Source organism: Etheostoma spectabile, chromosome 3, assembly GCF_008692095.1.
Source record: "Etheostoma spectabile isolate EspeVRDwgs_2016 chromosome 3, UIUC_Espe_1.0, whole genome shotgun sequence".
In the NCBI taxonomy this organism is placed as follows: Eukaryota; Metazoa; Chordata; class Actinopteri; order Perciformes; family Percidae; genus Etheostoma; species Etheostoma spectabile.
Window position 1 is genome coordinate 3,407,649 of NC_045735.1, and position 27,847 is coordinate 3,435,495.

The following is a 27,847-nucleotide window of genomic DNA, read 5'->3' on the forward strand; positions in this document are numbered from 1 at the left end:
GGGGGGGATTACAATCAGGCCTGAGATGAGTGATTCAATCTGAGCAATTTTAGAGAAAAGGGAACTAGCCTGTTTGGTTTGTGAAAAATGAAAACTTGCATTTCAAACGAATGCATTGCTTATATCTTTATTCTGTTGTTCCCCCTTTCAAGCACTCCTGTTTTCCTCGTGTCAAATTTGACCCATTTTCATAAAAGCTTCTATCAGACGTTATCAAAAACAAATTCATTTTTCAAACAAATGGTCAAAAAAGAATTTCGTGGATGGTTCCGAACACAGTTCTTCACAAGTAAAATAAATAACCAGTTCACTACATTCATTTAATTTGGGTCTTTTGTTCAATTTTATGACATTTCAAGAAAAAAAAAGTCAGAAAAAACAAAAAATGTCCCAAGAAACAGAAAAAAAAATTGACCAAAACATCAGAAAAAGTGACAAAAGTGTCTTGAGGTTTTAATTTGAAATTCTGACCCGGAAAAAATAAAAGTTGGATGGTCGACGGGAAGACAACTCAAGGGTTAAAACAATCCCTTTCTACCTGTGTTGCCACGGTGTAAGGTGACAGTTTGCAAATTAGCTGCCTGAGGATTTATAATTACATCACAAAAGCATAATTTATGATTTTGCAATACTTTTGTCCTGGTATGTTTTACATGATTTTAAAGCAAAGTCATTTTTTATCTGATAAGTAAATAGAAAGATTAAAAAGCACACACTGCTATGGCTACATACTTTGAAATTAAAGCTGTACTTTTGTTTGTTTGCCGCACAGGTGTTTTCACTTATTGCTGATTAAACCTCTGCTTACAGGTTGAAGGTGGGCAAAGTTGAGGTGGGGATTATGTAGCGTCACCAGACTCCATGTACCATTAGAAAACTTTTTTGTTCACAATGGAAACTTTGACTTGTCATAGTAAAAAAAAAAAAAAAAAAAGCAGAGAAATGACTAATTACCTAAAGGATGGCTTCATGGACCCTGAAACTGAAGAAAATGCAAGTACCTGGACCCTATTTTCCTATTTTTTTGTGTCCAAGTGTCTGATGGGAACAATAATTTTTGAAAATACTCAAGTATTAAGCAAGATTGCAGCAGTCGGCAGCGGCAAAACAAGCTACAATCTAAGTTAATAGGGAAATTGTCCAGTTTGTATTTACGTTCACAAAGTGCCCGTTTTGCCACTAACAGGCTCAGATTAATATTCTAAGTGTCTGAGAACATTATGGAAAGGATTTCTAAGGGTCTTACTCTGTTAAAGAGTAAGATCCTTTTTTTTTTAAACATAAAAACATCCGCGAAAGTGCATTCGCTAAACCAACCAGATTCCATGTAAAGAAACAGTAATTTTAGCATCGTAAAATACACTTCATTCAAAGTCGACAGAAAGAAAATGAAGTTATGAAGAGACGTCTTTCCACTTTGCCAACCATCACAACTCAAGTTGTGACTGAAATAAACACATAGATTACCGATTTACATGAAAATATGTGAAAATATGTTGGCTCTATACACGTTAAAAGTCTTGCTTTTTCAAATAGAGTCTGGTGGGTTTGGCTTTAGCGACTTCAGAGCGGATTCTGCTTCAACAGAAAGGTCTCTAAGAAGTTTTAAGAGATCCTTTCCATAATGTTGTCAGACACAAAAGGAATCTGAGTCTGTCAGGGGCAAAACGAGCACTTTTGGGAAGTTAACTAGAAGTTAGACAATTGTCCAGTTAACTTACACTGTAGCTTGTTTCGTACTGGACCAATGTCAAAGATTGTGGTTCCCATCCGTCCCTTAGACGCAAAAACATAGGAAAATAGGGGTTTTCCAGGTTGAAGAAAAAAAACGGTAGTAACCCTTTGATGGAATTCAGCAATACTTATTTGTACTATTATTTTTGTCCTACTGTAACATATCAAAATGTCTTGCATGATAAAAAGGTCTATGACAAATATGAGGTGCAGAACAGGTGCAAAAAAGCTAACAAATGCAGGGAAATCTCAATTAAAGTCTCTACAGTATATCCTTGAGTAACCATCACTATGTTTGGCATTTATTGCTTAAAAAAGTATTAAAACAATTGAATTATCACTTATCAGTTGTAGAGGATTTCTCTGTCATTTGACAAATTGATTAAGCGTTCCAGCACTAACTGATAGTAAATCACCTTAAACATGTAGAACCATGTACATGTATGGTCCTTTCCGTATAGTATCACCAAATAAGTATTGCTTAAAGGCCTCGACATTGCTCTGTGTGCATTGTCTTTACGGTATTGTGTCCCTGTCTCTGTGTGCTGCCGTCCCTTCCCTTTCTCTTAGACTGAGGAACTGCAATATAATATGTTTCCATCCTAATCAGCTATTGTTAGGCCACAGCAGAGACACAGTCATTAATGAGGTAATTATTCATGCCCGAGTAGGATTGGTGGATGAGGAGGGCTGTGACCATCTGCAGTTTTCCCACAAAAAGTGGATTTTCTAACATTTAAAGATTACAGACTGCAACCCTGCAATCATTTCCTCTCCTTAAATAGGGCTGTTATAGAAATACTGAAGAAAAAAAACAGTAACACCGCTCTCCAAGTCTCTTGCCAGAATACAACACACACACACACACACACACAGAGGGAGTGTGACTTCATTCTCTGCTCAGAACGCCACTTTGTCTTACATGAAATAAAAAAACAACTAAAAAAACAATCATTAATGCTATATTAATGTTCTGAATGTGGAGTACAGCTTCTTTAAAAGTGCCAGATCCTGTGTTGAATCAATTTATCCACTTTTCCATTGGCGGAAAATTAAAGCTATGGTGCGTAGTTTTTGTCTCCCCCATGAGGAATTGTAAGTAATGACAACAATGCTGTTGGTGCATCCACATGACACAAGCCTTCGGTGAGCGCGCTTCACCCCCACCCCCCCTCCACACAGATGCTATGTAGCCAAGGACGATAATCAAAAAAAAAAAAAAAAAAAAACCCTTCAAAAGAGGTCATTATTATTATTATTATTATGAGTTTCTGCGTGAGAAAGTCACCGGATGACACCATGTTCTAAACATAGCAACGCTGAGAACTACAAAGAGAGTTTTGTGAAGCTGATAGTCTTTATTAGCTTTGTATCAACTCATTTGGCATTGGCTTGAATGTAACGTCCGTTCATTAATATAAAAAAAGCTCACTAAAGCTTTAACATTTAACCTCGGAGTACAAAATATCAAGTGGATATCAATGCAAAGTTTAGAAACATGGCTCATGGTGCAGAAGTTATAAGATAAAACGGTGGCAGGAAGAAATGATTCTGTCCTGGAGGATGTGTCAGTCTGAGGGAGAAGTTATCCAACACTCTGCTAAAAGAAAAGAGGGAAGTCTATGGCAGCGACTTCCAACACCCTGGTCAGAAGTATTGATGTTGACTGGACCAGAATAGATTTACAGAGCTAAAAGTCTACTTTCTATTTCTCAGACCAGCTGTAAAATGGTTGCCTCGGATGTCTGAGGAAAAACATGGGCAGAGAATAACTAAAATTAAAACTCCTTACGCAACAAACAAAGCTACATGTTTTCCGCTCACTACTCACTTATAGGAAGGATATTTTTGCATTTGCTCAGTCTACAGTAACAGTCGACTGATCCATTCCTCTGCCTCAAAAAACAACTATGTACGCTAATATGCTTCAAACTAATTGCTCGTTGTTTTGTCCAACAGTGTGAGACAACTTTTGTAACTTTTCAAAACCAACAATCTGACACTCATGCCCACTTTACGCATCAAGGTGTGTCAAGGTGTGAAAGGGATGCAAAGTTTGAACTTTTCTCTCAAGTGTGCCTTCATGAAGACCATGGACAAATTATGAGATATTGGCCCCCAGGGTCATTTGTAGTCATTTAATTTCTCTTAAAAAGGTCATTTTGTGTCTCATTGTCATTTTATTTCTGTCTCTTCGAGGTTGTCTTGCACCTTTCTGTAGTCATTTTGCTTCTTTGTCATTGTTTTCTGACTCTTTGTGTTTGTTTTGCGCTTCTTTGTAGTCGTTTGGCTATCCCATAAAAAAAGCAGCAACAGCTGAAGCATGTACCCTTCCAGCTATAAGAATTTATTTAGAGCGCTACATCTGAACTATGCCTGAATGAATGAATTATGTTGCCATTCGTTTAAAAGGTGGTCCATGGAGAGCTATGACACAAAGCAAGGGCAGTAAATACAACTTTCATTTTATCTTCCCATCATGCTCTTCATCTTCACAGTCACCTTTTGTTCTACCGCCATTCAAAACAGATGGGATAGTGATTTTCAGGCACTATGAGCATTGGCTTGCATCACGCTCAATTATATCCTCTCGGTTTTTCCTTCTGCAGTTTTGACACCACTGCCCTTGGTCCCTGCCATCTCTCAATGACCTGTCATTATCACATTTGTCATAGAGCTTTGGGCATATGACACCTGACACCCGAAATATCACAGTACTAGGTGCTTTCTTTTACACGCTCTTACATATGACAACTCAGGCTCAACAGAGGCGCAGCAATTCAAACCGCTAAAGAACTTTAAAATAAAGAAAATATGGGAAAAAAGCATAAAACTGACAAAGGCCAGGGACTACTTTCATATCTTTAAAACTGGAGAATGTGCTTTCTAATTTTACTTTTAAATGTTATTTGTTACTTCCTGCTGGATACATTTTTGGGGAAAATAAGTTGATTCTAAGTTGTTTTTTTTAATTTGTAGGACTGGGACAGTGTTATTCCTTGCCTGTTTTGTCCATAAAACACTTATTACAGTTTTTCTTAAGAGCAGAAAAAACTATTGTCCTTATTAATAAATGCATACATAAACTGTTCATGACTGCATGGACTGCTGCTTTAACTTCCACTAAATAGTGAACCCTACCTACACAAAAACCAAAGGTTCCTGATGGTAGCAGGTACAGAAAGGCACTTTTTGTTTTCTGTACAAAAGACCACCTGACAGGGACGCTTCACTGCTGTGATATTTATCGTCAACTGATGCAATTTAGCTTCTTAGGGAGCTGCTAAATCTTTCAGTTGCCAAGCAATACTGAGACAGCGGAGCGCCACTTAAAGAGACAGGGAGCTTTAAACCAGGAGCAATTGGGCTTTGTACAAACCAGTCTCTCTCTGCCCAGTTTGCTATGCTTTAAAAAAGGCAGAAGGCATTGACCAGCATCTCATGGATGAACTATTGTCAATCACATCATTGATTCTTAGACTGGATACACACAGAGATTACAATAACTGTCTGCTATTGGCAAACTATTGCAATTTTGGACAACAAACTACTGTACATTTGCCAAGAACAACAGATCAACATGTTTCCGAAGCACCAGCAATCCATCCATGTTGGGGCTAATTGATTTTAGCTTACAACCAAATTAGCTTCATTGGTTCTGGCCAGAACTGATGTACGGAAAAATAATCATATGTCGGTCTCCAATATACACAATCTGAGCATAACCAAGGCCATTCTGAATGGACAAAAGGCAAAGTATGCTTGGACAAACACTGGCAATAATTGATAAGACTGAACATTTAACTCTGATGCTATCAGGTATCTAAAGCTTTGGAACAACCCAGGTAGAGAAAACATGTGAAACTAAGGGGAAAATTGTATCACACATGGCAACCAACATGTAATGGGATTTATGAGGTTGTGGCCTTGACCAACTGCCACTTTGCTCGTTTGAAAGCCGTGATGTCTCTCTCTCATGGGTGGGCAAAATTCTCTGGGCGGGCAAAGCAGAGAAAGGGGAGGTAACCTTGCTCCTTATGACCTCATAAGGGGCAAGCTTACAGATCGGCCCATCTGAGCTTTCATTTTCTTAAAGGCAGAGCAGGATGCGCTTTGAAGAACAAAGAAGAAGCTTGGATTACAACACATACAGAAGTGTGGCTCTATTCTCTGCTCAGAAGGATGCCATTTCTCCACTATATCTTTACATAAATAGAAAATAGTTGTTTTGCTGCCACCTTCATGTTCTGCAAACTGAGTACAGAGCTTTTAAAGTGAGATACACAACTGCGGAGACCCTACAAAAACATCCAACTGACACACAAGTACTTTTCTTTAAATGTTACCAACCAAGAAACATTATTGCTACTGGAGGATAAACTCAAATGACCTGAGGTGTGTTTGAAGATGCAGCTCGAAGCATCAGTCTTAAATGGCCTAGTGACCCAAGAATACAATGTTCCTCCTTATTTCCCTGATGGTCTGAGTTTAGGAAACACAGATCCCGGCTGCCTGCAGACATCCTGAGAACTAAAGCTATTTTTGGCCTTCCAGACATTGTGATGATTCATTTGTTTAAGTCCCAAACCCGTGGGTGATTGTGGGATTGTTGGAGGAGGACAGAAAAGCATTTAGCCAAGATATTCAAACTGAATCCTCACAGCGAAGTATGTTTTCTACAGTTTTTGTGTAAATGAGTATAGTGTTGGCTCTAAACATGACAGAAATGAATAAAACACTTTGAATCCCAGATTTGGAACATCCAACAGACAATTACAAATGTTGGGGTTTCTGATAACTGCAGCACTGAGGCAATAAATATCTTGGACATAAACCCTTCTGCTCTAACAAGTAAAATGGCTGTAATACTGCAGTAAATGTAAATGTGCTGTATTTATATAGCACATTTCTAGTCTTAACGACTACTCAAAGCGCTTTTACATAGTACAGGACACATTCACCATTCACACACATTCATACACTGTGGCCGAGGCTGCCGTACAAGGTGCCACCTGCTCATCAGATAAACACTCACACACATTCACACTCCGATGCGCAGCACCGGGGGCAACTCGGGGTTCAGTGTCTTGCCCAAGGACACTTCAACGTGGGACTGCAGGGCCAGGGATCGAACCACCAACCTTCCGATTGGCAGGCTACTGCTCTACCACTGAGCCACAGCCGCCCCAAAGAGAAGACTGAAGTCCAGTCTTAGTCTTAAGGGGGGGGGGGAAATCACCAGACGCCTCCCGATACGATATCATCACGATACTTATGCCAAAAATTCGATATTATTGTGATTTTTAACATGTTGCAGCATTCTGCGATATAGTGCAATTTTTAACCTTTCTTCCAGTTTGTAATTTTTCCCAATTTCAAATGATGTCCCCAAAAGGAAACTTTGTCAACATCTGTTTTATGCTTGCTGCAAAATGGGATCATCAAGCAGACAAACTGACCTACACATATATAATGAAAGATCAATACTTGGCTTCTGTGTATCGATATAGTATTGCCAGTGAAAATATCACGATAAAATGCTATATCAATTTTTTCCCACACCCGTAGTCTTAAGACATATTTTATAATATCTCAGACTTGGGGAGGCTGTGGGGACTTTGGGCCAGTTGTGGCTCAGGAGGTAGAGCTGTCGCCTTTAATCACAAGGTTGGCGGTTCTTGCCTTTGAGCAAGACATCAAACTCCAAGTTGCCATGCAGGCCAGGGCCTTGAACCGCAGCACTGTGAGCCAGCCAACCATCAGTGTATGAATGTGTGTGTGAATGAGAGGAAAAAGGGTATAAAAGGCACTATGCAGTCCATCTACCATTGTCTCAGTGATGTGGGTCCTTTGATTAAGACTTGTTTCAGTCCCATGTGTGTTTTGACTTGGACTTGTCTCGGTCCTGTTCGACTTGGCAAATTTTCTTATTTCCTGTTGCTTTCACATTTGAACTTTTTTGTGAATTTAAAAGATTCTACTGATTGATTCAGGTTATACCATAGTCAGCTCGGACTACGAGAATGAATGGGCACTGATCATTGTTTTTGCTCCTGGCCTTGACTCAGACTCAACACGCATTTGGATTCAGTCTTGACTTGGACTTGTCATTGACTCGACTTAAAGGGATATTTTGCCAATTTTAATCTAGCTCTGTGTCATCTTTGTCTGGGCAGTCTGTTTAGATGACCGTTGTTTGGCTTCCCTCCGGGAAAAGGATTTCAGCGGACCTCCGTTACGCATCACCCGGCAGATCTTGGCAGACTCTGCAGCTCTGCTCAGCTGGGAGATTTGTGAGCTGCGGCCACGGAGGAAAGCCATACACCGTTCCATCTGCAAACACTGGCCACACTGCCATGACACAGAGCTGGATTTAGATCAGCAAAATGTCTCTTTAAGAGGGGTTGAATACAACTTTGTCAGCTATGCAATCAGAGAGTTTGTATGTACTTTGGTCTATTTTTCCTACCTCCAGCAGCATCTAAAGGAAGGCAAAATAGACCAAAGTACATACAAACACGGATTTTTATGTTTTAATTTTGTAATTAGCTACAGTGGTCTCAGTTCACAAAACCACAAGCTATAATAAATGCATCTGATACCAATTGCCACTAAACATGAAATCGTCATTACAAAACGTAAAATATGTTGTTAAGGTGAAGCAATGAGTGGGAAGTAATGAGGTATCATTTGTGTAAATATGATGTGTTGTATATTATTGTACTGACAATGTGGAGGTACTAATGTAATGTTGAATGTCTTGTGTTTTTTTTTTTGTGGACCCAAGGAAGAATAATTGGTACTATGGTAACAACTAATGAGGATCCCAAATGACATTAACGTTAAATAATTAACGTTTTCAGTTTGACTGTTAAATAGATTTTGGGCTTGCTATTTTAAGCTCGACCTTTCCTCGCCATTATGATGGAAACCACATGTACACTTTCACTCAGACTGAGGTATAGGCAGCGAGCCACACCTTGTCATTCAGGCTTTGATTTACACCGATATGTCAGTGCGGGCAAATCTTTCTAGTTGTAGCTTTCGGTGAGGGCAGCAGGCAGCATTCAATAGGAGTGGGTAGCGAGGTTAAAGGGTTAATGATTTATTCCTCACTGGAGAGATGTGAGGCATTCATCACCAGGAACAAAACGCCTGAAGCACTGTTTGAGCTGTGGATGTTAGTGCTGCTGGTAGAGACAGACAGCAATACAACCTGTGCAGAAAAATGCCTTGCTGTAGCCTAACACTTCAGACAGAGGCTTTAACCAAGGGTTTCCAACAAAAAGGTAATTAATACTTAGACCTTTTACACAAATTTGTTTTTATAATAAATCTGATTGGCTATTGTGCAAATGTTACAACATGCATAGGAAATAAATGTTTTTTTTTCTTTTGGTGAGATATTGTCATTTTAATGTATGTTTGTATTGTATATTGTGGGAGTATTATAAGGCATTATAGCAATACATTACCTGATGATGCAGCCAATGTTTTGTATTAAATACCTAACACTTATTTTAGATTTGACTCGTTGGAAATCGAATAATATATGATTTCAATCCATGTGTGAATATGTCCATAGATATTGCTGTAACGTTAGTCATTAGAGGGAAATAATAGCCAAATACTTAACATTTCTGTTTCTGAAATGTTAAACGGAAAGCTGCTAGTGTAGCTACGTCCATTAAGCATCAGTTGGTAAACTTGAATAGAATTCAGTCTAACACAGTGGACTGAAAACACGCCCGCGTAAAACAAGCTAAGTATTAATGCAACACTTCCAAGAATCCTGTCATCATTTGGAAGTGAATATTTACATAAAATAATAAAGTACACGCGTAAATGTAAAGCTCGGCGGGTCGTCAAAGGGCGCCTACCTCGCGTTTAACGTTCCATAATAATTTCTCTTTGTAGTCTTCCTCCGTGGAGCTCTCCATGTCTGTCCGTCTGTCCGTCCGCGGTGTGCACGACACAGGTCTGTCTCCCTGACACAGTCCGTCCGCTCTCCCCAGCCCTTCAGACCCGCTTTCCCTTTTATTCCTTGTTTCCTTCTTCCTTCGCTCAGCCGGACTCTGACGCAGCCGGGCAGCTTCACGGTGACGTCAGAGGATCCGCCTTCCTCACCGTACTGATCAATGGAGGAAGGGGGGGGGGGGGGGGGGGGGGGGGGAGAAGAAAAAAAAATCACTGGAGCTCCAGAGGCTCACAGCATCCAGCCCCGCCCCAACCTGCAGCTCTCAGCATCCAACACACCAACCTGTGGAGCCCCAAGTTATTTTTAGCACAGTAATCCCCCCCCCCCCCCCCCCCGCCCCCCCCCCCCCCCCCCCCTCCCCGTTGCAGCAGCAAAATCATAATAATTCTCTCACTTCATGTTAGCGACAGCCATATGCTCCTCCATGCAAATATTTGGGTCTCATGAAACATGTAATGCATCAATGGGCTTATTTTATGACTTCATGTACAAGCCCCGCACACACACACAATATTCGGAGTGCTGATGCCTTGGCCAGCTGCAAAATAAATGACGTCACAGCAACATGCTAAAGAATGGCCAACTATGTTGGAGTCTGTCATTAAATCTACTGCTTGTGCCTCCATGTGGGCTGAGGGTGCACCTGCAACCATCAGAAGCCATGTTATCTGAAAAGCTTCCACTAACAACTCTGCATTATGCCTTGTGTTTCTGGTCCATGTTAAATAAAAAGGCAAAGGAAACAGGGTTTTCAATCAGTGGACGTAAGTCTGGAAGTATGACATGTCCACAGGGCACTGTCTGTAATGTCCTTCACTGGTCTCCGTCCAAATACAACGGGATATCAGACCTTAAAGGAGAATTCCGGTCGATTCCAACACGTAGCTCTGTTGTTTGTAAATTCGGAGTGCTGTCAGTAGAGAGAAAAATGAAAACAGTTGGTGCTGCCTACACCGTGCTATCCACCAGGCTTAAACATGGCAAGTTTTAAATGTGTTTTTAGCATCTTAACATGTTCAAAATATATTTAAGTGCCTACCCATGTGTAGTGATTCCTTCCGAGTGAACACTGTATCTGACTGCTGTAGATATGACAGAAATGCATTAAAGTTGTGCTAATTCAGCTGTGTTTAGTTCCAGTGTTAGGACAGTTAGAGAGCTTAGGGACCGTCTACAAACTACAGCACAGAAAAGAGATAAAACAAAAATATGCAGTCTATCAATTTAATGATTAAATAAGATAGTGTCTCCAAACTCACCTCAATTATAACGTGTCTCCTGCTAGTTGTACTACAGCACTTTAAAAAAATAAGTAATGCTTATTTTTGAAAATACTTTTGTATTTCATTTCTGTGTTTTTAGACGTCCCGTAGCGCTGCTTGCAGTGTCAACACCGGAACCAAACACAGCTGAATTAGCACAACTTTGATGCTTTACTTCATATTTTCATGTGCCTGGTAAACTCAAATGAAAAGTGAGGAGCTCCTCAGCAAGGTGACCAACTCCTTTTACTATGTCCCGCTGTTGTGTGGAAAGCTACTTGCTTGGTGTGTAACATGAAGTCAAATTGCTCATTGTTGGGATGGAGAAAGGCAGATTTTTGCCTGACTCCTTTTATAAAACGATCTCATTTGACCTGACTGCTCTGTAAACATATTCAAGTAGCTCTTCTGTTGATTTCCGAAAAAGTAGCTGCCCAACATCTGTCCCCAGAATTGTGGCACCTGTAAATTGAACCGTGCTTGTTACCACCTTTAACCAAGAGTGTCACTGTCATTAAATCAACCAAGACTGAAATAGTAAGGATTACAATTACGACATGGGACGAGTCAGTCCTCCATGTTACCTGTTCTTTGAAGTAAGCAATAGCCGGGTTATTTAATTGTACGTTCAACTGTAGATTCTTCTCATTAAACCTGCCTACTGAAAACATAACAAAGACAACAAGTAGTTCAATAACAAGAACTTTTATCTTCACAGCTGGAAAAAGGCATCATGGTAAACTGCATTAAAACATGTTAAGGCACACTAATTCTGGAAAAAACTAACAGATTCATCTTTGGAAAACAACAGGCTGTTGTAAATGTATAATGTGTATGTGTATATTAAAAATACAATCTATAAATATTAAACATGCTCTCCTGCTAATTCAGAGTGTAAGTGCTATGATTTTTACAATATTTCTACTAAGAAATAGTGCATATCTGTGATTTTCCTCCACTACTAACCTACATTTAGTAAAAAAAAAGAAAAGAAAAAAAACCTACAGTTCTCTAGTTTTCTTTTTTAAAATTAGTTGTTCAGAATCCTCCGGTAATAATTCATAAATTATGATGGACAGAGCAAACACCGCAACTATCTAGAGTAACGAGTCAGTCCACAGTTTGGACTTCTTTTAGTGGTAAAAAGGCAAAAACTATTCAAAAAAGAAACGTATTAACAGATTTCATGTTTGAATGTTCATCATCAACGTGAAACGCTGAAATCTGTCCAGCGTGGTTTGAGTCTCACTGTCCCAGCGGCCGGTCATCGTACGTGCTGTACCTCTTGACGTGGATTCGACGGACACGCTCGCGAAGCTCAGCTCCTCCGGGCCCCTCCTCTTCCTCACTGTGAGATCCGCAGTTGCTGTAGCTCCGACGCGTGGCCTCCAGCAAGGAGTTGTCGGGCAGCGGCATTGTCTCGTAAAGCAAGGTGTTCAGAGTCTCCTCATAGATGCGAGCTTCAGGAAACTCCACCTGAGGTAGGAAGAGACAGACATCAACTTACTTTTCTATATATGTGAATACATGTATTTAGTATACATGAAGAGCTACAGGTCCAAATGTGGAGTTTTCCGGGCTTCATTCATGCCTGCAGGCCAAGCAGAGATAACTGGTGGCATAGTAGAATTGCAGTGCAAGTGTTAGTGGACATAAATAAGACAGAAAAGCCAAATTCACATTGTCTGTTAGTATTGATTTGATACAAATGACTGCACACAATCAAGGATCCAGCTTACGAAAGAGACCTTCAGGCTCTTTTTGGTTGCTAAGAGTAATCTTTGTGCCTTCGGTGTTCTTTGTTAAGTGTTGTGTGTCAAGTGGAAACTCTGTACCAAGTAAGTGACAGAGATGGGATGAAATGTAACAATTGTTACTGCAGAGTTGTTGTTTTTTTTAGGGGGGGAGGCTTCATTGGATTTATTGCTGTTAAAATATAGTGTTTATTGCCAAGCGATCTACTTAGTCACGTTTATGTAGATCTTAAACAGATATCAGGAGATGTTGTGGTCTGGTATGTTGCCCCTAACCGTTTAGATTCTTGGCATCCATCTTCCTGTTTGACAACTTTAATTTCAGGAACTGGTAGTTGCACTATTGACTGCAGTAACCACTGCAATCGGTCTTTCTTTTTGGAATTCTGCTGCTGTTCTCTCCACCAACAGTATGTGTATAAGTATCATGTGTATGGTTAATTGTGGGATTGTGGTGCATGGGATATAATGCATCCTTTATATGAGGCTGCTCCATGTGAGCACAGTATCAAGTGGATTGATATCCACAAAAATAAAATGTTGGTGCAGTTCTACACCTTTAATTATCCTGCCCTCAATTACGTGGAGCCATACATTTTTTTTTGCTTTTTAATTTTCAAAAACAGCTGTTGTGACATAAGTTGGGATCCAGACCGAAAAAACAGCCCTGCGTTAAAACAGCACAGGGAGCTATGTTGCTAATAAAATAAAAATGGGAGTAACAGATTTGTGCTTTTAAAGGCTTATCAGACACCAAAACACTGCACAATGGGTTAATAAAAGGATTTTATAACTCTAAGCAAGTTGTCATAGTGGCACATATTTTATCTTTTGTCAAGATGATTGTGAGGTAAACGGTAGAAATACAGCATTTATGCTACAAAGTAACCTACAAGGAACATATAATATGTGCTTGCATGTATTTAAATTGGCCAACGTAGCTCCTTGCAGGATCAAGTCGCATTGCGTTGCAACAAAAGTAGAGTCTTGTTCAACTTTTTTCGCCCGATTACCCTGAGTTGTTTTGCTGGAGTCTCTGCCGGGCACCCAAGCCGGACTCGTTTCTTCACGCAGAGTACACATCGGTCTGAAAAAGGCCTAACTCTTCCTCACCTTGGTCTGCTTCTTCTCGGTGGCGTAGACGATGGAGGTGCAGCACACCTCCGCCAGCTTGCGACCTTGACCGTAAAAGGACCAGCAGCAGATCTCGTCTCCGATCACGTCTTTGATAAAGAGGACGCGGCCGTTGAAGCTGAGAGACAACCTGTCGAACAACTCTATGTTCTTCAACAGGTTGTCGTCCGAGTTACTGTCAAGACAAAAAAAACAAAAAAAACTGAATGAGGAGAAGGAGTGCTTCATCATTTTCTTCGCTCTGTGTCCTGTGGCTCGTTAGACTTCATTAGCAAAAAAACCTGTGCTTCCCTCGAAACTAATCAATGATCCTGGTAATGATGAAGCAGTGGGACCTCTGGAGGAGGGCTTTCTTACCTGGTGTAAGAGTACTTGTTATTGCTTCTGTTGTACACCAGCTTCACCACAGGCTAGCAGAGGGAGAAAAAAATGTAATATCTGGATTTTATTGCTTCATTATCAAAAAGTACCAACTGTTAAATCACTGAGCAGGCATCACCCATTTGGAAGTGCCTTGACAAAACAAGAGAGCAGAAAAATAATGTTTGAATGAATATTTAAGTGGATTGACATAAAAGAAATATGACTGTTTTCTTTATCTTTGAATAGCTGCTAAATGAGATTAAAGGATTTGGCTTTTTCTGTTAATTATCAACAGCGAATCCCATGAAGAGACCTATCACAAGAGCATTTTGTTCATTTTTCTGGCACTGGGGCAGGACCAAACTTGGGGAGAGGCTGTTCAAAAAAATCTAAATTATTTCCAACTTCACTAATTCCAGATTCACAATAATGATCAGAAGTGGAACACGGGCCGATTTACCTTGGTAGAAGACTGGATGAGCCTCTCCTCTTCCTTACTGGAGGTGACCACAGGTATAACACACAGGGGTTGCTCTTTACTGTCCTGTCAATCACAAACCAACATACACTGGCAGTTAGAGGCATCATGGGTAGTTATTGTGTCTTTGATACTCAGTGTCTTTAGGCCAGGTACAACATTTTGAAATGGGTAAAGGTAACATTTAAAATGAAAACATAAACTTATTTAGAACATGGCCAAATGTTACTAACAAAAAGTGCAATAAACAGGTAGGTTTAAACCAGTCAAATACATAGAGAAACGAGTCAGAGTAGCATTTATGAGTATTTATAGTATGTCTTTTAACACACCTTGGTACAGCTTGGTTCACCAATCTACCTATGCCTTTACAAGAAAGTATGTATTTCTATTTAAGTCAGAAACTGTAAAACTTGTGACACATTTAAGTTAGTTAGTTACATGTACGGTCACTTTATTAAACTACCAATTGATTCTGGTGTTTATTGCAACAGAAGATGCACCCCCCACCTTTTTTGCAATTTTATTTAATGTTGTTATGTATTTTTTACGTATATGTTCTCACTGGGAAGGGAGTTACTTTTAATATCATTGTACATGTGTATAGTGACACTAAAAGGCATTCTATTCTTGCATAGACAGATCATCTAATAATTCTGTCCACGTGATGCCCCAAAAATAGTAAAAAATCTCGCAAAGGGCCTCAGGAGGCAGGTTGTGTGCTGTTCATTCATAAAACTATTGGACATGATGATGAATGAATGATAGCCGGTGAGCTTAGGACTCAGACTTGCTGCCTTGGAATCTGTTCCCCTGGAAACCAAAGGATGTGCAAACACTGGAAGCCCAGCAGACATTCTCGTGAACATCTGTCAGTGTGATGCATAGGCACTGACACTTGTCTTCCACAGATAGCCTAGAGGCATAAAGATACACTGTTGTCCACAGCAAATAAAATCTGTGCACGTGAAAAGGCTCTGTAGTGGAGCTTAATAGAACTCACCGCACAGTTCTGGTCAAAAACTAAGAAGCATAGATTTTAACTGAATGAATTTTTTGATATTGCGAAAAGAAGTAAATAGCAAGTACCATAGGGAAGCACAATATGGATAAAATTCTCTACCAGGGTATTTGGTATTGCATATCCTGATACCTTTATATATTGTGATAAGGTAAATATGTAATAAACTAAAAAAACATTTATAGATCATTTAAGCCATACTAGCACGTTCATAACAGTGCTTTGAGCAAAATGCTAACATCAGCATGCTAACATCCTTTTGAGGACAATGCTAATTTGCAGATGTTTAGCATGGTCAGTCCCCATCTTACCTGTGTGCTAATTGGAACAACAAAATAGAGCTGAGGCTGATAGGACTACAATTGTCATGGAATTTGTCCTATGAACAATTTTTTTGTCATTTTGTCCTATGAACAATTTTTTTGTGATGTTGACATTTAAACAAAGTTGTGTGACAAACTTCTTAACCAGCCTAAAATAGAACAAAGTAAATTGAGATGAGGAAAAACTGATTTAATGAAGGTGCATACATTGAAGAAAGAACAACCCACTGAAGCCATGTGCAAAAACTGTATCCCAAACAATGGTTCCTTGAACCCAGAAGAAAAATGAGCAAAAGGATCTAATTCTTAAATTTAACGCTATAGTTTCTGTCACCTACATGAGGAATTCTAAGTAATGACAACAACACTGTCGGAGCGTCCACATGATACAAGCCTTCCGTGATCGCGCCCCGCCCCTCCTCGACGCAGTTGCTAGCAGCTAAGGAAGACAGGTTGATGAAACAAACATGATGGACTCTTCAGAAGAGGTCATTATCTTCACTTGAGCTTTTACGGGAAAGTCGCCGGACGCCACAATCTTCTAAACATAGCCATAATGAAAAATACAGATGCAATTTTGTTGAGCTAATAGTCTTATTTAGCTTTTTAGCAATGGCTTGAATGTAACAGACGTTCATTAAAAAGGTGCTCTAAGCAAGGTCGCGTTTTTTAGGCTACAGCATTTTTTGTCACATACAGCCAACATCCCCTCACTATCCGCGAGCTGCCTGTCCCCAGAACACGGTCTCTGCAGACAGCCCAGGGTCTACAAACGGCACCAAAAATAAACTTTGCCAACCTGCACCACGAAGCATTAACAATGTTCCAGCCAATTATCGACAAGTATTTGGGGTTAGGGATTGGGGGGTGGGGGGTGGGGGGTTAGTGCGTGAAAGAAAACATCGCTTAGAGCACCTTTAATATCAAAAAAGTTACATACTAAAGCTTTAAATCTCGAGTTGAGGTCCTGGGACGCTCTGGAACAAGCTTCCTCTTGCTATTTGCTCTGCCTCCTCTATTATAACCTTTAAAACCCAGCTTAAAACATACCTCTTCACTGAGGTTTATGGAATTTAATCTCTCCTGGCCCCACACCTTCACCTCTTACCCCCCCCCCCCGTTTGTTGAGCGTCCTTGGGTTTGTGAAAGGCGCTATATAAATAAAAGTTATTATTATTTTTTTCTTTTTTTTTTCTTTTGCGGTCTAAACAGTGCTCTGTAAAATATTAAAGGCCAATTTATAGACTTCATTTTAAATGAGTTGAGTGAATTTCACCACTTTTATTTACATTTGAGCCATCAGCAAATAAAATTCTTTTTTTTTTTAACATTAGCACCATATGAATGAGTAATTGATCATCCATCTGACATTTAATAAGCGTTGTGATCGAGAATGAAACGATGGTTGCAGAAACAGGGGTTGAATTAGTGTTCCAGATACTATAAACAGCCCCAGCATTGCGTGACAGGTCTAATGAGGGGTGGAGTATCAATGTGCAAATGGATGTTTAAGGCCGTTTCTCCGTTTATGGCGAAGAGTGGGAGTGGAAACGAGGCTCATGCACGTGCCCATTTCCAGAATGCTTGAGATTTATGAAAGAGAATCAGCTGACGTGCAGCTTTACAAATCTGATTCAAAAAATAACGTGTACGCGTATTTCTTTCTTTGTGGGTACACACAGCTTTAGTCGTAATTCTACAGAGTTTAATGCATCTGGCCCCAGATGTTAAGACAGACAAGAACACCAAAGAAAAAAAAACTAATGTTATAAATCATTGTAAACGCAGTACTGTCGGCCATTTAACGTGAAGTTTTACATTGAGTATCCAGAGATGCTCACTGACTAGGCTCAGTGCCTTTTGTATAATGGTGAGAAGAAGAAGAAAATAAAAAATAAAAAAATAAAAAAAATAAAAAAAGACTAACCAGACCCAGAACTCTTCTGCTGATACACAAACTGTCCAGAGGCTTGATAACAATACATCTGCATTCTCTGAACTTCAAATATTAGTCAGTGTGGGTGGGACTGACCTGCAGGGTGTTGTGACAAAGTTCCACTAGGCCCTGGACAAGGTAATATTTAGCCTCCGCCATCAGCTCCTGGACAGCCTGACGTCCTTTGGGTAAGGTGACTGTGCCGTCACGTAGGTAGCACAGGATGCTGCCAAAGTGTTTCCCACTACGGTCAATCAGGATCCAACCTGAACAGAAACACAGACCATGTTGAGAATATCTACGTCTAAGCCACAGGTGCCCAATGCTGTGACACGAACAGAGTTTGCAGATTTTCATTCAAATTAAACAATATGTGATCAACATAACAGCAAATCCAACATCTCAAAAAGACAATTACTTTTTATGCAAGACTTTTTTCCTGGTGTTCCTTCAGTAGAAGTTGTTCAATAATTTCTTGGCTAGACCTGTTATGATCATGATGAGTAACAAGTGTGGTTTACAATAGCAGTTGATAAAATATTTGTGATCCGTTTTCCTAAAATATGCCACAAATGTGTCAGCGAAGTCATGTTTTACATAAAAGCATACATACAAATTAACAATTATACTCCGAACAGTTGTTGTTAGAGGTTGTGTTGAATTTTGACCGGCAATGTCATTAAAAATAGCACATTTAAATGGAAATAATAGTTTTCACAGAAACAGAATAGATTTTTTTCCCCCCACTGTGGACACCCGCTTAATCTGTAGAGACGGCTTACCTTCTTTATCAGTGAACACTTCCTTCTTTCCACTGAACATAGCTTTCAGCATGGAGTTCTGCTTGGTCAGCACTTGCAGTGTGGTGTAAAACAGGGTCCCGCCAACGTTAATCCGGACATACTTGTTGCCGAGGCCCACCGCTCCTCGATAACTGCAGGTCTTGGTCTTGGGACAGGCCAGAGGAGGGACTGAGGAGGTTGAGTGAGACTGGGTGTGATGCTGGGGCAGGCAGCTGTCCCCGGACATGTCCCTTTGGAGGAAGATGACCACCCTGCAGACGGAGGTCTTATGGTCCCCCGCCGTGGTGACAGCTACTGATGAGGCCGCCACAACCTCTCACTGCTCCAGATCATTCCTGGAAAAACACAGAGCCCTTAACTGGAGCCAAAACTCTCCATGAAGATACCCAGGAAAAGACAATGTTGACAACGAGTGTTAAAGCAGGACACCCAGTGGCTGAAGGCATGTATCACAATAAAGAGTGGAAGCCACTTATTACACTGTTATCTTTTCCTCAGATCCGCTTCTCATTAAATGGAATGTGACTCAGCAGGAAACTAGAGGAGTAGGAAGAGGTGCACATATCAACAACCAACTACATTTACAATGGTAGCAGCTCACTTATCTTGAAATGAACTACAATTAGTAGCTGATATTTAATCTCTTTCAGATAGTGGTCCCCCTTAGTGGAGCTAGTAAGTAATCACTCAATTAAGTGGGAAGCCAATGATGTGATATTATACTATGAAAACAAAAAACTGTTGGAAAAATGTCCCATCCACAAAGCTAAGTTCTCAAAGTCTCAGCTGGCATTTGAACCTTTCAGAACTGAATTCAAGAAAGTCTATCCAAATTGTAAATAAGAAACGTGTTCATACAGATGATATGCTAAGTTTTATTTATTTTGACTTCAGTTGTTTTTATTAATTTCATTATTTTCTCTTGATTTTTTTTACTGCATTACACATGTATCACCAAACTTTTTCTCTTTAAAGTTTGGTATGTTATGTTTTTGTCATGTTGTATGTCAGTTTACACAAGAAAGTTAATTGAAAAAAGAGAACTAATGTTAATACGTCTTCGGTGTGGCAAATTATGCTAGTCAACCGGTGGTTATAGATATTATACATCCATGTAGTCAACAGCAAGCAGAGGGTTAGCTCGGCTATCCTGTTCGGTCGTGTAGAGAAATGTTATCGACTGAACTCCCTTCAAAAATGTGCCCGTTGTACAAAGGCCAAGGCCCTAACATTGTATTACGCTACTTTAGCAATGTACGTGCAAAACAGGTTACGTTACAGCCTTCTTGTCAATGCTTATTAGCGTTAACGTCAGTTCAATATTCGCTTTGCGTCACTCCACTACTTCCTACGTGGGTATGTTTTGCTAATGTTAGCTAATGTTGAACAGGGTGGGCAAACTTCCCATGCGATTGCGGGACAACCAGACCAACTAGCCAATCCTAAAAGTCAAAATTGTATTAAAATCTGGTTTAGTTTTAGTAATTGAACCCAACACCGGGTTAGTTATAACGTGAAATGGCATTCGGTTGTGTAACGTTATGTTCTTCTAAAGTGCCAGATTTTTCAATGGAGTGCGTGACGTTATGTCCCCAGCTAACGACACCCAGCAGTGAACAACACGGAACGAGACAGCAGTTTACTTACCGAGCTCCCGGTGCTGTCCTTATGTGTTGTGAGATAACAGCACACCGTCTGGATAATTAAACAGGTCTTTATTGTCGTGAGACGAAAATTCACAACAGTAAAAATACTTGAGTTGTAAAAAAAAAAAACTGTAAAGTTAAACTCTCTCCTATCTTCTTTCTTCTTCTTTGAAAGAGTTTACGGCAGGCTGTGCTTTGTGAGATATAACGCTGCCCTCCACAGTCAGTAACATGCATTGCGAGCATAGACTGTAAATATGTATTTAAATATATATATTTCAACTGTCTATGTAAATTTCAGGAACAGTCTATGATTGTTTGCATATATTGCGAGCCGTTTTTATTCTGACCTATCCGGTATTATTATGGCTAGCCTACGATGACACCCTGTATTTACTGGAGTTATGGTGTATTTATATACATTAAATTCATATTAAATGTTGACATAGATTTCATGGATGGACTTGAAAAACGTTTTTGAAAATACTTGGAATTACTCAATACTAGACTACACTTTTTATTTTTATTTTTTATTTTTTTAGAAAGTCAAATATGTTTCTTATCTCTAATTTTGATTTCTTATCTCATAATACAATTCTTTTCCTAGACAAAACTGGCTTTCCAGCTCTTGGGCACAACAAATACCTCAAATGCACAACACAGAAAAATGTAGTGGGACTCACCTTATAAATCATATGAACTGCAAGGACAGAAGATGTTTTTTTTGTTTGTTTTTTAAGAAAATCATGAAGTAACACATAGCCCGTGTGTAAATACTTGCAAGGTCTAACAGATCCTTTATGGATTAAATAGTTGTCTCATGGTTTAGTTAATTTAGTCCATACAGACTGAACACCTTTTAACTTAATCAGTTTTAAACAGTTGATATGGGGGCCTTCATCTGTGGAACTCTCTGGTTCCCAAACCTTTTCACGTCAAGGACCCCTAAACAGATACAAATTCTACCATGGACCCCCTTTCATGAGATTTAATACCAGGGACACCTGTCTCATAGGATTTTTGCTTTTAGATGTTTCTTACAGAAAGTATATGACATCTATGACCAAGACAGTCATTCATTTTGTCATTGGATTGCTTATGGATGTAATTACACGGAAAGTATTTTTGCGGAGGACCCTTAATTAATTTGTTTGTTTGTTTGTATGTTCATTTATTTATTCCAAAGGGAATTAGATTATAAGTCTACTGTCAAAACAGCGTCTTATGCTTATACATCCCTTAGTACATTCATGTGGATTGTTTTTTATTTACTTTATTTGGTGTATTTAGTATCTTCCCTATTGTGCATATTATTCATGTGGATTGTTTTTTTAAATTTGTTATTTGTATTTAACATCCTGTTATAATGTATGTGTATGTTGTGTGTGATGTCTGTAAACTAATGGGACCTTGAATTTCCCCTGCCTGTCTGCCTATCTATCTATCTATCTATCTATCTATCTATCTATCTATCTATCTCTCTATCTATCTATCTATCTATCTCACATATATCTAGCTCTATCTACTATCTATTCTTATCTATCTATCTATCTATCTATCTATTTATCTATCTATCTATCTATCTATCTATCTATCTATCTATCTATCTATCTATCATCTATCTATCTATCTATTCTATCTATCTATCTATCTATCTATCTATCATCTATCTTATCTATCTATCTATCCTATCTATCTACTATCTATCTATCTATCTATCTATCTTATCTATCTATCTAATATCATCTATCTATCTATCTATCTATCTATCTATCTATCTATCTATCTATCTATCTATCTATTCTATCTATCTATATCTATCATCTATGCTATCTATCTATCTATCTATCTATCTATCTATCTATCTATCTATCTATCTAGCTAGCTATCTAGCTATCTAGCTATCTGATCCACCCTTTCGAAGCAGAAGGTGGCGGTATTGCACCAATGAGCTGCTCAACAACCGCCGTAAAACACACGAAGAAGATTTGGTTTCCTTGGCAGCGGGAGGAGGAGCTTTCTGCCTTGGGTTTGCTTGCTTGCTGTGCCACATCGCACAACACAGAGCCATCTGTTTGAACGGTGGCAGCGGTTTAAACAGGTAAACTTTACTGTTTTATGTCCCAAACATTGTATGACACGGTTGGTTTAATTTAACGTTATCTAAGGAACGTAATTCGTCTTAACGAGGATAGTATGTGTGTGTGAGTTTTAAGTCGTTGTCCAATTAGCTTTTGTGAGCAGGCTTAACGTTAGCTAACGGTAAGTAGCCGAGTTAAGTTGAGCCAATGTAACTCTTTTTAATTTAGGTTTTAGGTTGGACAGGGAAAACAGTATGTAAACCGTAAAGCTATTTGTGTCTTTTGAAAGAGACTAAACTCCTTTTAATGTTTTACATAATGTATGCCAAAATAAAAGCGCTGGCTCGTCTTGCCATAGTGATCATTGGAGGTCATAGTTCAACCAAATGTCTGTTTCGCATCGACAAGCAGACCAGAGACTGTCGGCAACACAGATATTATCACTGTGCGAGAGTCGGATAACGAGCCACTAGTCAGCATTATGTTATCAAGCTATCTAGCATGTTGAATTCAGTGTAAAGATACACTGCAGCTCAAAAGTTCGGAATCACCTGCCACAGAAGCTTGGCTGACTGAGACTACAACTCCCATCTTTTTGAATGGTCTTTCATGCGTTCAGGTTGTAGAAAGACATCTTAAACAACAAACCTCAACAAATGTTATTTTGTATAAAGGTTTTTCTGTTGTTGTTTTTATTGTTTGTTAATGGTAATAAAGTAATGGTTTGTACATGGAGTACAGTGGTTAAACCAGACCATTGGGGCGGCTGCACGATATGAGGAAAATACGCGATAACATTGTTGAATTTCGCCATTATGAGATTATATGCGATTTTTTTTTTTAAAACGATAAAGTGTACTCAGTTCTGCATTTCTGCTGCGTCCAGTAATCTGCTAACATAACACAAGTTGCTTGTTGTAGTTAAAACAAATGAAAGAAAATCATCACTAAACTTTATTAGTGAATACAGTAACAATAACAGTGAATTGGATATAAAAGGCACCACTAAAAAACAATGACGGTTACATTTTAAAGTGCAGTTTTCTGCGGATATTTTCTTCCAACTAACACAAAAAAATCTCTTGAGTGTCTTTCGCAATATGTTGCAGCCTTTAGCGATGTATGTATTGCGCCAGTTGATATCGCAAGGACAATACTTTTTTTTTTTAAACCGGTATATTGTGCAGCCCCAGTAAGAGTAGAATCCTAGACTGTGTATATATATTAATCTTAACTGTCTATGAGTGGAATCAATAACACCGGAAACATGTTCCGGCTTTCAGTATCAAGTGCACAATAATAAATGCAGCCTATAACAAGCTGGAACTAACAGGTGTGTTGCTTTATATAGCAACGCTCTTCTTCAGACTTCCCAATAGAAATCTAAGGTCAGTCTAGGGTTAGCGCTAATGGAACTGGATCAGAGAAAATCAGCTGAACATACTATAGACGGACAAATCTCAGTTTAAACCTATTCAATCTGACCACTGATAATCTCTGCAGAGAGCCCAAATAAAAACTGCTTCCCAACATATTCAGAGCCCATTTGCACCATTGTGGTTCAACAGTATTCTCCCCTGTTATACAATGGTGCCATGTCATTTCTCCGACTATTCCAACTTCTCAATAGTACAAAAAAATCTCTGTGGTCCCACTAGTCCAACCTGCCTTTGTTTTGAAAAAATAAACCCTCTGCTCCGACATCCCATTGTTCCGACCATATAGCGAGACTTTTGTGGATCACCTTCCATAATCTAAAATCTGAATCAACAATAATTAATAATAATAATAATAAGCAAAATTACTTTTCTCTTGCTTTTTAACACATTTAAATGTTTATCTAGCCTAATCCACACAATCTCTAAGCCTATACAAGCCTATATTTCAATTGTGCTTTCTTTCTCTGTTGCCCTGTTCTCCATCCCCTCATTCCTTATGTCTCCTTGGGGACAGGCCCTGTGGCCATGGCTAAAGACCCGTTAGCCGAGGCAGGCTTTTACTTTGATGAACTCAACAAGCTACGGGTACTGGAGCCCGACGTCAGCCAGAAAACCTCAGAGCTCAAGGAAGAGTGTAAAGAATTTGTGGACAGTAAGCACTGAATATTTTGCCAAGTTCATTAAGCTGAGCCTGCTTATCCCCACCGACACCAACAGATCCTACAGCATGTACACGTGTGTTATCCTTTGCAGAAATTGGCCAGTTCCAGAAGATAGTGGGAGGTCTAATTGAGCTGGTGGATGAATTGGCTAAAGAAGCGGAGACAGAAAAGATGAAGGTAAGCTTAGCGTTTGAAGCTGCTATTGCAGAAGATGTTGTAGTCCTCATATGCAACAGCTTTGCCAAAGTATGAACTGTTTATTGATCATGAAAGCAACACATTATTATTAATATTACTGTGTTCTTCTCCTTGAGGCAATTGGAGCCAGAAACCTGCTGAAGTCAGTGGCAAAGCAAAGAGAGGCTCAACAGCAGCAGCTTCAGGCTCTCATAGCCGAGAAGAAGATGCAACTTGAGAGGTAACCAGTGCGTGGGTGGACGCCATAACCTGACAAACACAGTGCTGGTTTGTGCGATATAGGTCATGGTTTCTGATCTTTTTTAGGCTATGTGAATTTCTCCAAAGAAAAATTCCTCGTATGTGTCATCATACCTGGCAAATAAAGCTGATTCTGATGACGTTTTATGTGCTGGATTGTTCAGGTGCTGCCAGAAAGTCACCTTCCGCTTTCTTTGTGTTGGCGTTCTAAACTAAGGACAGCTATTGTTTGTTAATGGTAATAAAGTAATGGTTTGTACATGGAGCACAGTGGTTAAACCAGACCATTGGGGCGGCTGCACGATATGAGGAAAATCTATCTGTCCAATCTGAGTTTTCTGTTGCACGACTAACTTTTTAACGTACACGTTCCACCAAAACAAGTTCCTTCCCGAGGCTATTTTGCAGAGCCGCCATCATTGAGTCTGGTGCTTAGTGCCGGTCAAGACGATTCTGATAAGTTTAAAGAAATGCCAAAAAACCAAAGCACGTTTTTCTCCCATCCCAATATGTTGCGTAAACTAGCCAGACCTTCCTCCGCAGCGCTGTAGAGGAGGGTCTGGCAATGCGAGACTAATCTATTTTAATTCAGCACAAAAACAAAAAACAGTACATTTCTCTTCATAACTGGATACGTTTTAAGCTGTCTAAAGGTCAATTAAAAGAAGGAAAAAACCCATCAACACAACAGTGTTCACTGTACCATGATATCTGGCATTTCTAACATTTCATGTGTCACGTGATGGACTCATATTTATTTATTGTTATTCTGCCTTCTTGTATTTATTGGTGTACATTTATGTTTCTGTTGTTTCCTTCTCTCAGATATCGTATTGAGTACGAAGCCTTGTCCAAGGTGGAGTCAGAGCAGAACGAGTTTATCGACCAGTTTATTCTGCAGAAGTGAGGATGTGACCGAGACATCTGTACGACCATTTCCAGAGTGCCTGTCCTGTTTTCTCTGAGCGATGCCCACTTCAGAGAAACACTTTGCTGCAGCTGTTTTCCCGAAGCAATCCCAAAGCTCCAACATCATCCTAAAAAGTGTGTGTCTGCGTGCGTGTGTGAGTGTGTGTCAGCCCAACATCAGTGCAGGTGGAGCTATTTATACAAGTTATTATTTATACTATTTATACTGGAAAAAATGGCTGTATATCTAGTTTTATTACGTTTTGTATAAATTGAAATACTGCATGTGCATGCATCTGTATATACATTTATAAGATAGAAGATGATCCTGATTTGATCATCTGTGTTATGTTTGCTTATATTTCATACTTCTGGTACAACCAGTCAGTGGGCACTGGGCACAGCACATGAGGAATACATCGTCCTCTTTTTCTTCTTTCTGTGTGTCGCGTGTGTCATTGTCTTTAATGTCTTAATTAAGCTGACAGATGGTTATACTTGAATAAATTCTATATTGTACTGCACAATAAATCATTCACGCTGTCAAGATGTTAGAGAGGTGGGCATTTTCGGCCTTTAATTTGATAGGACAGCTGGAGACAAGGGGAGGGGGGGAATGATATGTAGCAAAGAGCCGCAGGTCAAAGTTGAACCCGGGCCTGCTGCATGGAGGAGGAATCCTCTATATATATATATATATATACAGTGGTGTGAAAAAGTGTTTGCCCCCTTCCTCATTTCCGTCCTTTGCATGTTTGTCACACTTAATTTTCGGAACATCAAACCAATTTAAACAATAGTCAAGGACAACACAAGTAAACCACAAATGCAATTTGTAAATGAAGGTGTTTTTATTAAAGGTGAAAAAAATCCACCCATCATGGCCCTGTGTGAAAAAGTATTGCCCCCCTTGTTAAAACATACTATAACTGTGGTTGTCCACACCTGAGTTCAATTTCTCTAGCCACACCACCAGGCCTGATTATTGCCACACCTGTTCACATCAAGCATCACTTAAATAGGGCTGCTTGCCCAGTAAGGTCCACCAGAAATCCTTAAAAGCTACACATCAGCCGAACCCAAAAATCAGGAACAATTGGAAAGAAAGTAATTGAGTATCTTCGTCTGGAAGGGTTATAAGCCATTCCAAACTTTGAAATCCGCAAACCACAGTGAGAGCCATTATCCCAAATGGCGAAGACATGGAACAGTGTGAACCTTCCCAGGAGTGGCCGGCCGCGCCAAAATTACCCCCAGAGCGCAGCGACGACTCATCCGAGTCACAAAAGACCCCACAACATCCAAGCGACAGCGGCCTCACTTGCCTCATTGTAAGGTCAGCGTTCATGCCTCCACCATCAGGAAAGACTGGCAAAAATGCGCCTGCATGGCAGAGTTCCAAGGAGAAACCACTGCTGAGCAAAAGAACATCAAAGCTCGTCTCAATTTCTCCACAACACATTTGATGATCCCCAGACGTTTGTGACAACATTCTGTGGACCGATTGACAAAGGTGACCTCTTTGGAAGTGTGTGCCAAGTATATCTGGCGTAAAGGAACACTGTCATTCATAAAAGAACATCATACCAAACAGTAAAATATGTTGGTGTTAGGTGTGACGTGTCTGGGGCTGTTTTTGCTGCTTCAGGCCTGGAGACTTGGCCGTGATAAAAGGAACTATGAATTCTGCTGCTGTCTACCAGAGATCCGGAAGAGAATGTCCGACCATCTTTTTGTACTCAACTGGAAACGAACTTGGGTTCTGCAGCAGGACAATGATCCTAAACACACCAGCGAGTCCACCACCGAATGGCTGAGGAAAAACAAAAAGACTTTGGAGTGGCCTAGCCAAAGTCCTGACTTGAATCCTATTGAGATGTTGTGGT

At 39.7% G+C, this 27,847-nt stretch overlaps 3 protein-coding genes across 5 annotated transcripts in view; 1 reads left to right on the forward strand and 2 right to left on the reverse strand.

Annotated features, from left to right (window-relative positions):
- Positions 1-9,861, reverse strand: part of sgsm2 (small G protein signaling modulator 2) — a 79,647-nt gene extending 69,786 nt beyond the window's left edge. For all 3 annotated transcript variants that reach the window (XM_032507192.1, XM_032507190.1, XM_032507187.1), the window contains exon 1: positions 9,615-9,861. In XM_032507192.1, coding sequence (XP_032363083.1) covers positions 9,615-9,674 — 60 coding nt within the window. In that variant the 5' untranslated portion in view covers positions 9,675-9,861. The remainder of the gene's footprint in view (positions 1-9,614) is intronic.
- A 1,799-nt stretch (positions 9,862-11,660) lies between these two features.
- tnfaip1 (tumor necrosis factor, alpha-induced protein 1 (endothelial)) lies at positions 11,661-20,658 on the reverse strand. The gene is made up of 7 exons (XM_032507198.1): positions 20,434-20,658; positions 18,766-19,121; positions 18,080-18,249; positions 14,686-14,769; positions 14,220-14,272; positions 13,842-14,037; positions 11,661-12,450 (listed from the first exon to the last, which is right to left on the reverse strand). The coding sequence occupies exons 2-7, from the start codon at positions 19,010-19,012 to the stop codon at positions 12,220-12,222; spliced, it is 981 nt and encodes a 326-aa protein (XP_032363089.1). The 5' UTR covers positions 19,013-19,121; positions 20,434-20,658; the 3' UTR covers positions 11,661-12,219.
- A 1,654-nt stretch (positions 20,659-22,312) lies between these two features.
- On the forward strand, positions 22,313-25,977 carry ift20 (intraflagellar transport 20 homolog (Chlamydomonas)). Its single transcript, XM_032507204.1, has 5 exons — positions 22,313-22,533; positions 24,467-24,604; positions 24,706-24,791; positions 24,929-25,032; positions 25,878-25,977. The coding sequence occupies exons 2-5, from the start codon at positions 24,478-24,480 to the stop codon at positions 25,957-25,959; spliced, it is 399 nt and encodes a 132-aa protein (XP_032363095.1). The 5' UTR covers positions 22,313-22,533; positions 24,467-24,477; the 3' UTR covers positions 25,960-25,977.
- Positions 25,978-27,847: the final 1,870 nt, after the last annotated feature.

Excerpts from the sequence above, each read along its gene's own strand:
- ift20 (XM_032507204.1), top strand. The coding sequence starts at position 24,478 with ATGGCTAAAGACCCGTTAGCCGAGGCAGGCTTTTACTTTGATGAACTC. Across the intron at positions 24,792-24,928 it reads CGGAGACAGAAAAGATGAAG|GCAATTGGAGCCAGAAACCT; the intron begins GTAAGCTTAGCG and ends CTTCTCCTTGAG. Across the intron at positions 25,033-25,877 it reads AAGAAGATGCAACTTGAGAG|ATATCGTATTGAGTACGAAG; the intron begins GTAACCAGTGCG and ends TCCTTCTCTCAG.
- tnfaip1 (XM_032507198.1), bottom strand. The coding sequence starts at position 19,012 with ATGTCCGGGGACAGCTGCCTGCCCCAGCATCACACCCAGTCTCACTCA. Across the intron at positions 14,273-14,685 it reads TCATCCAGTCTTCTACCAAG|CCTGTGGTGAAGCTGGTGTA; the intron begins GTAAATCGGCCC and ends TCCCTCTGCTAG. Across the intron at positions 12,451-13,841 it reads CCGAGAAGAAGCAGACCAAG|GTGGAGTTTCCTGAAGCTCG; the intron begins GTGAGGAAGAGT and ends TTCCTACCTCAG.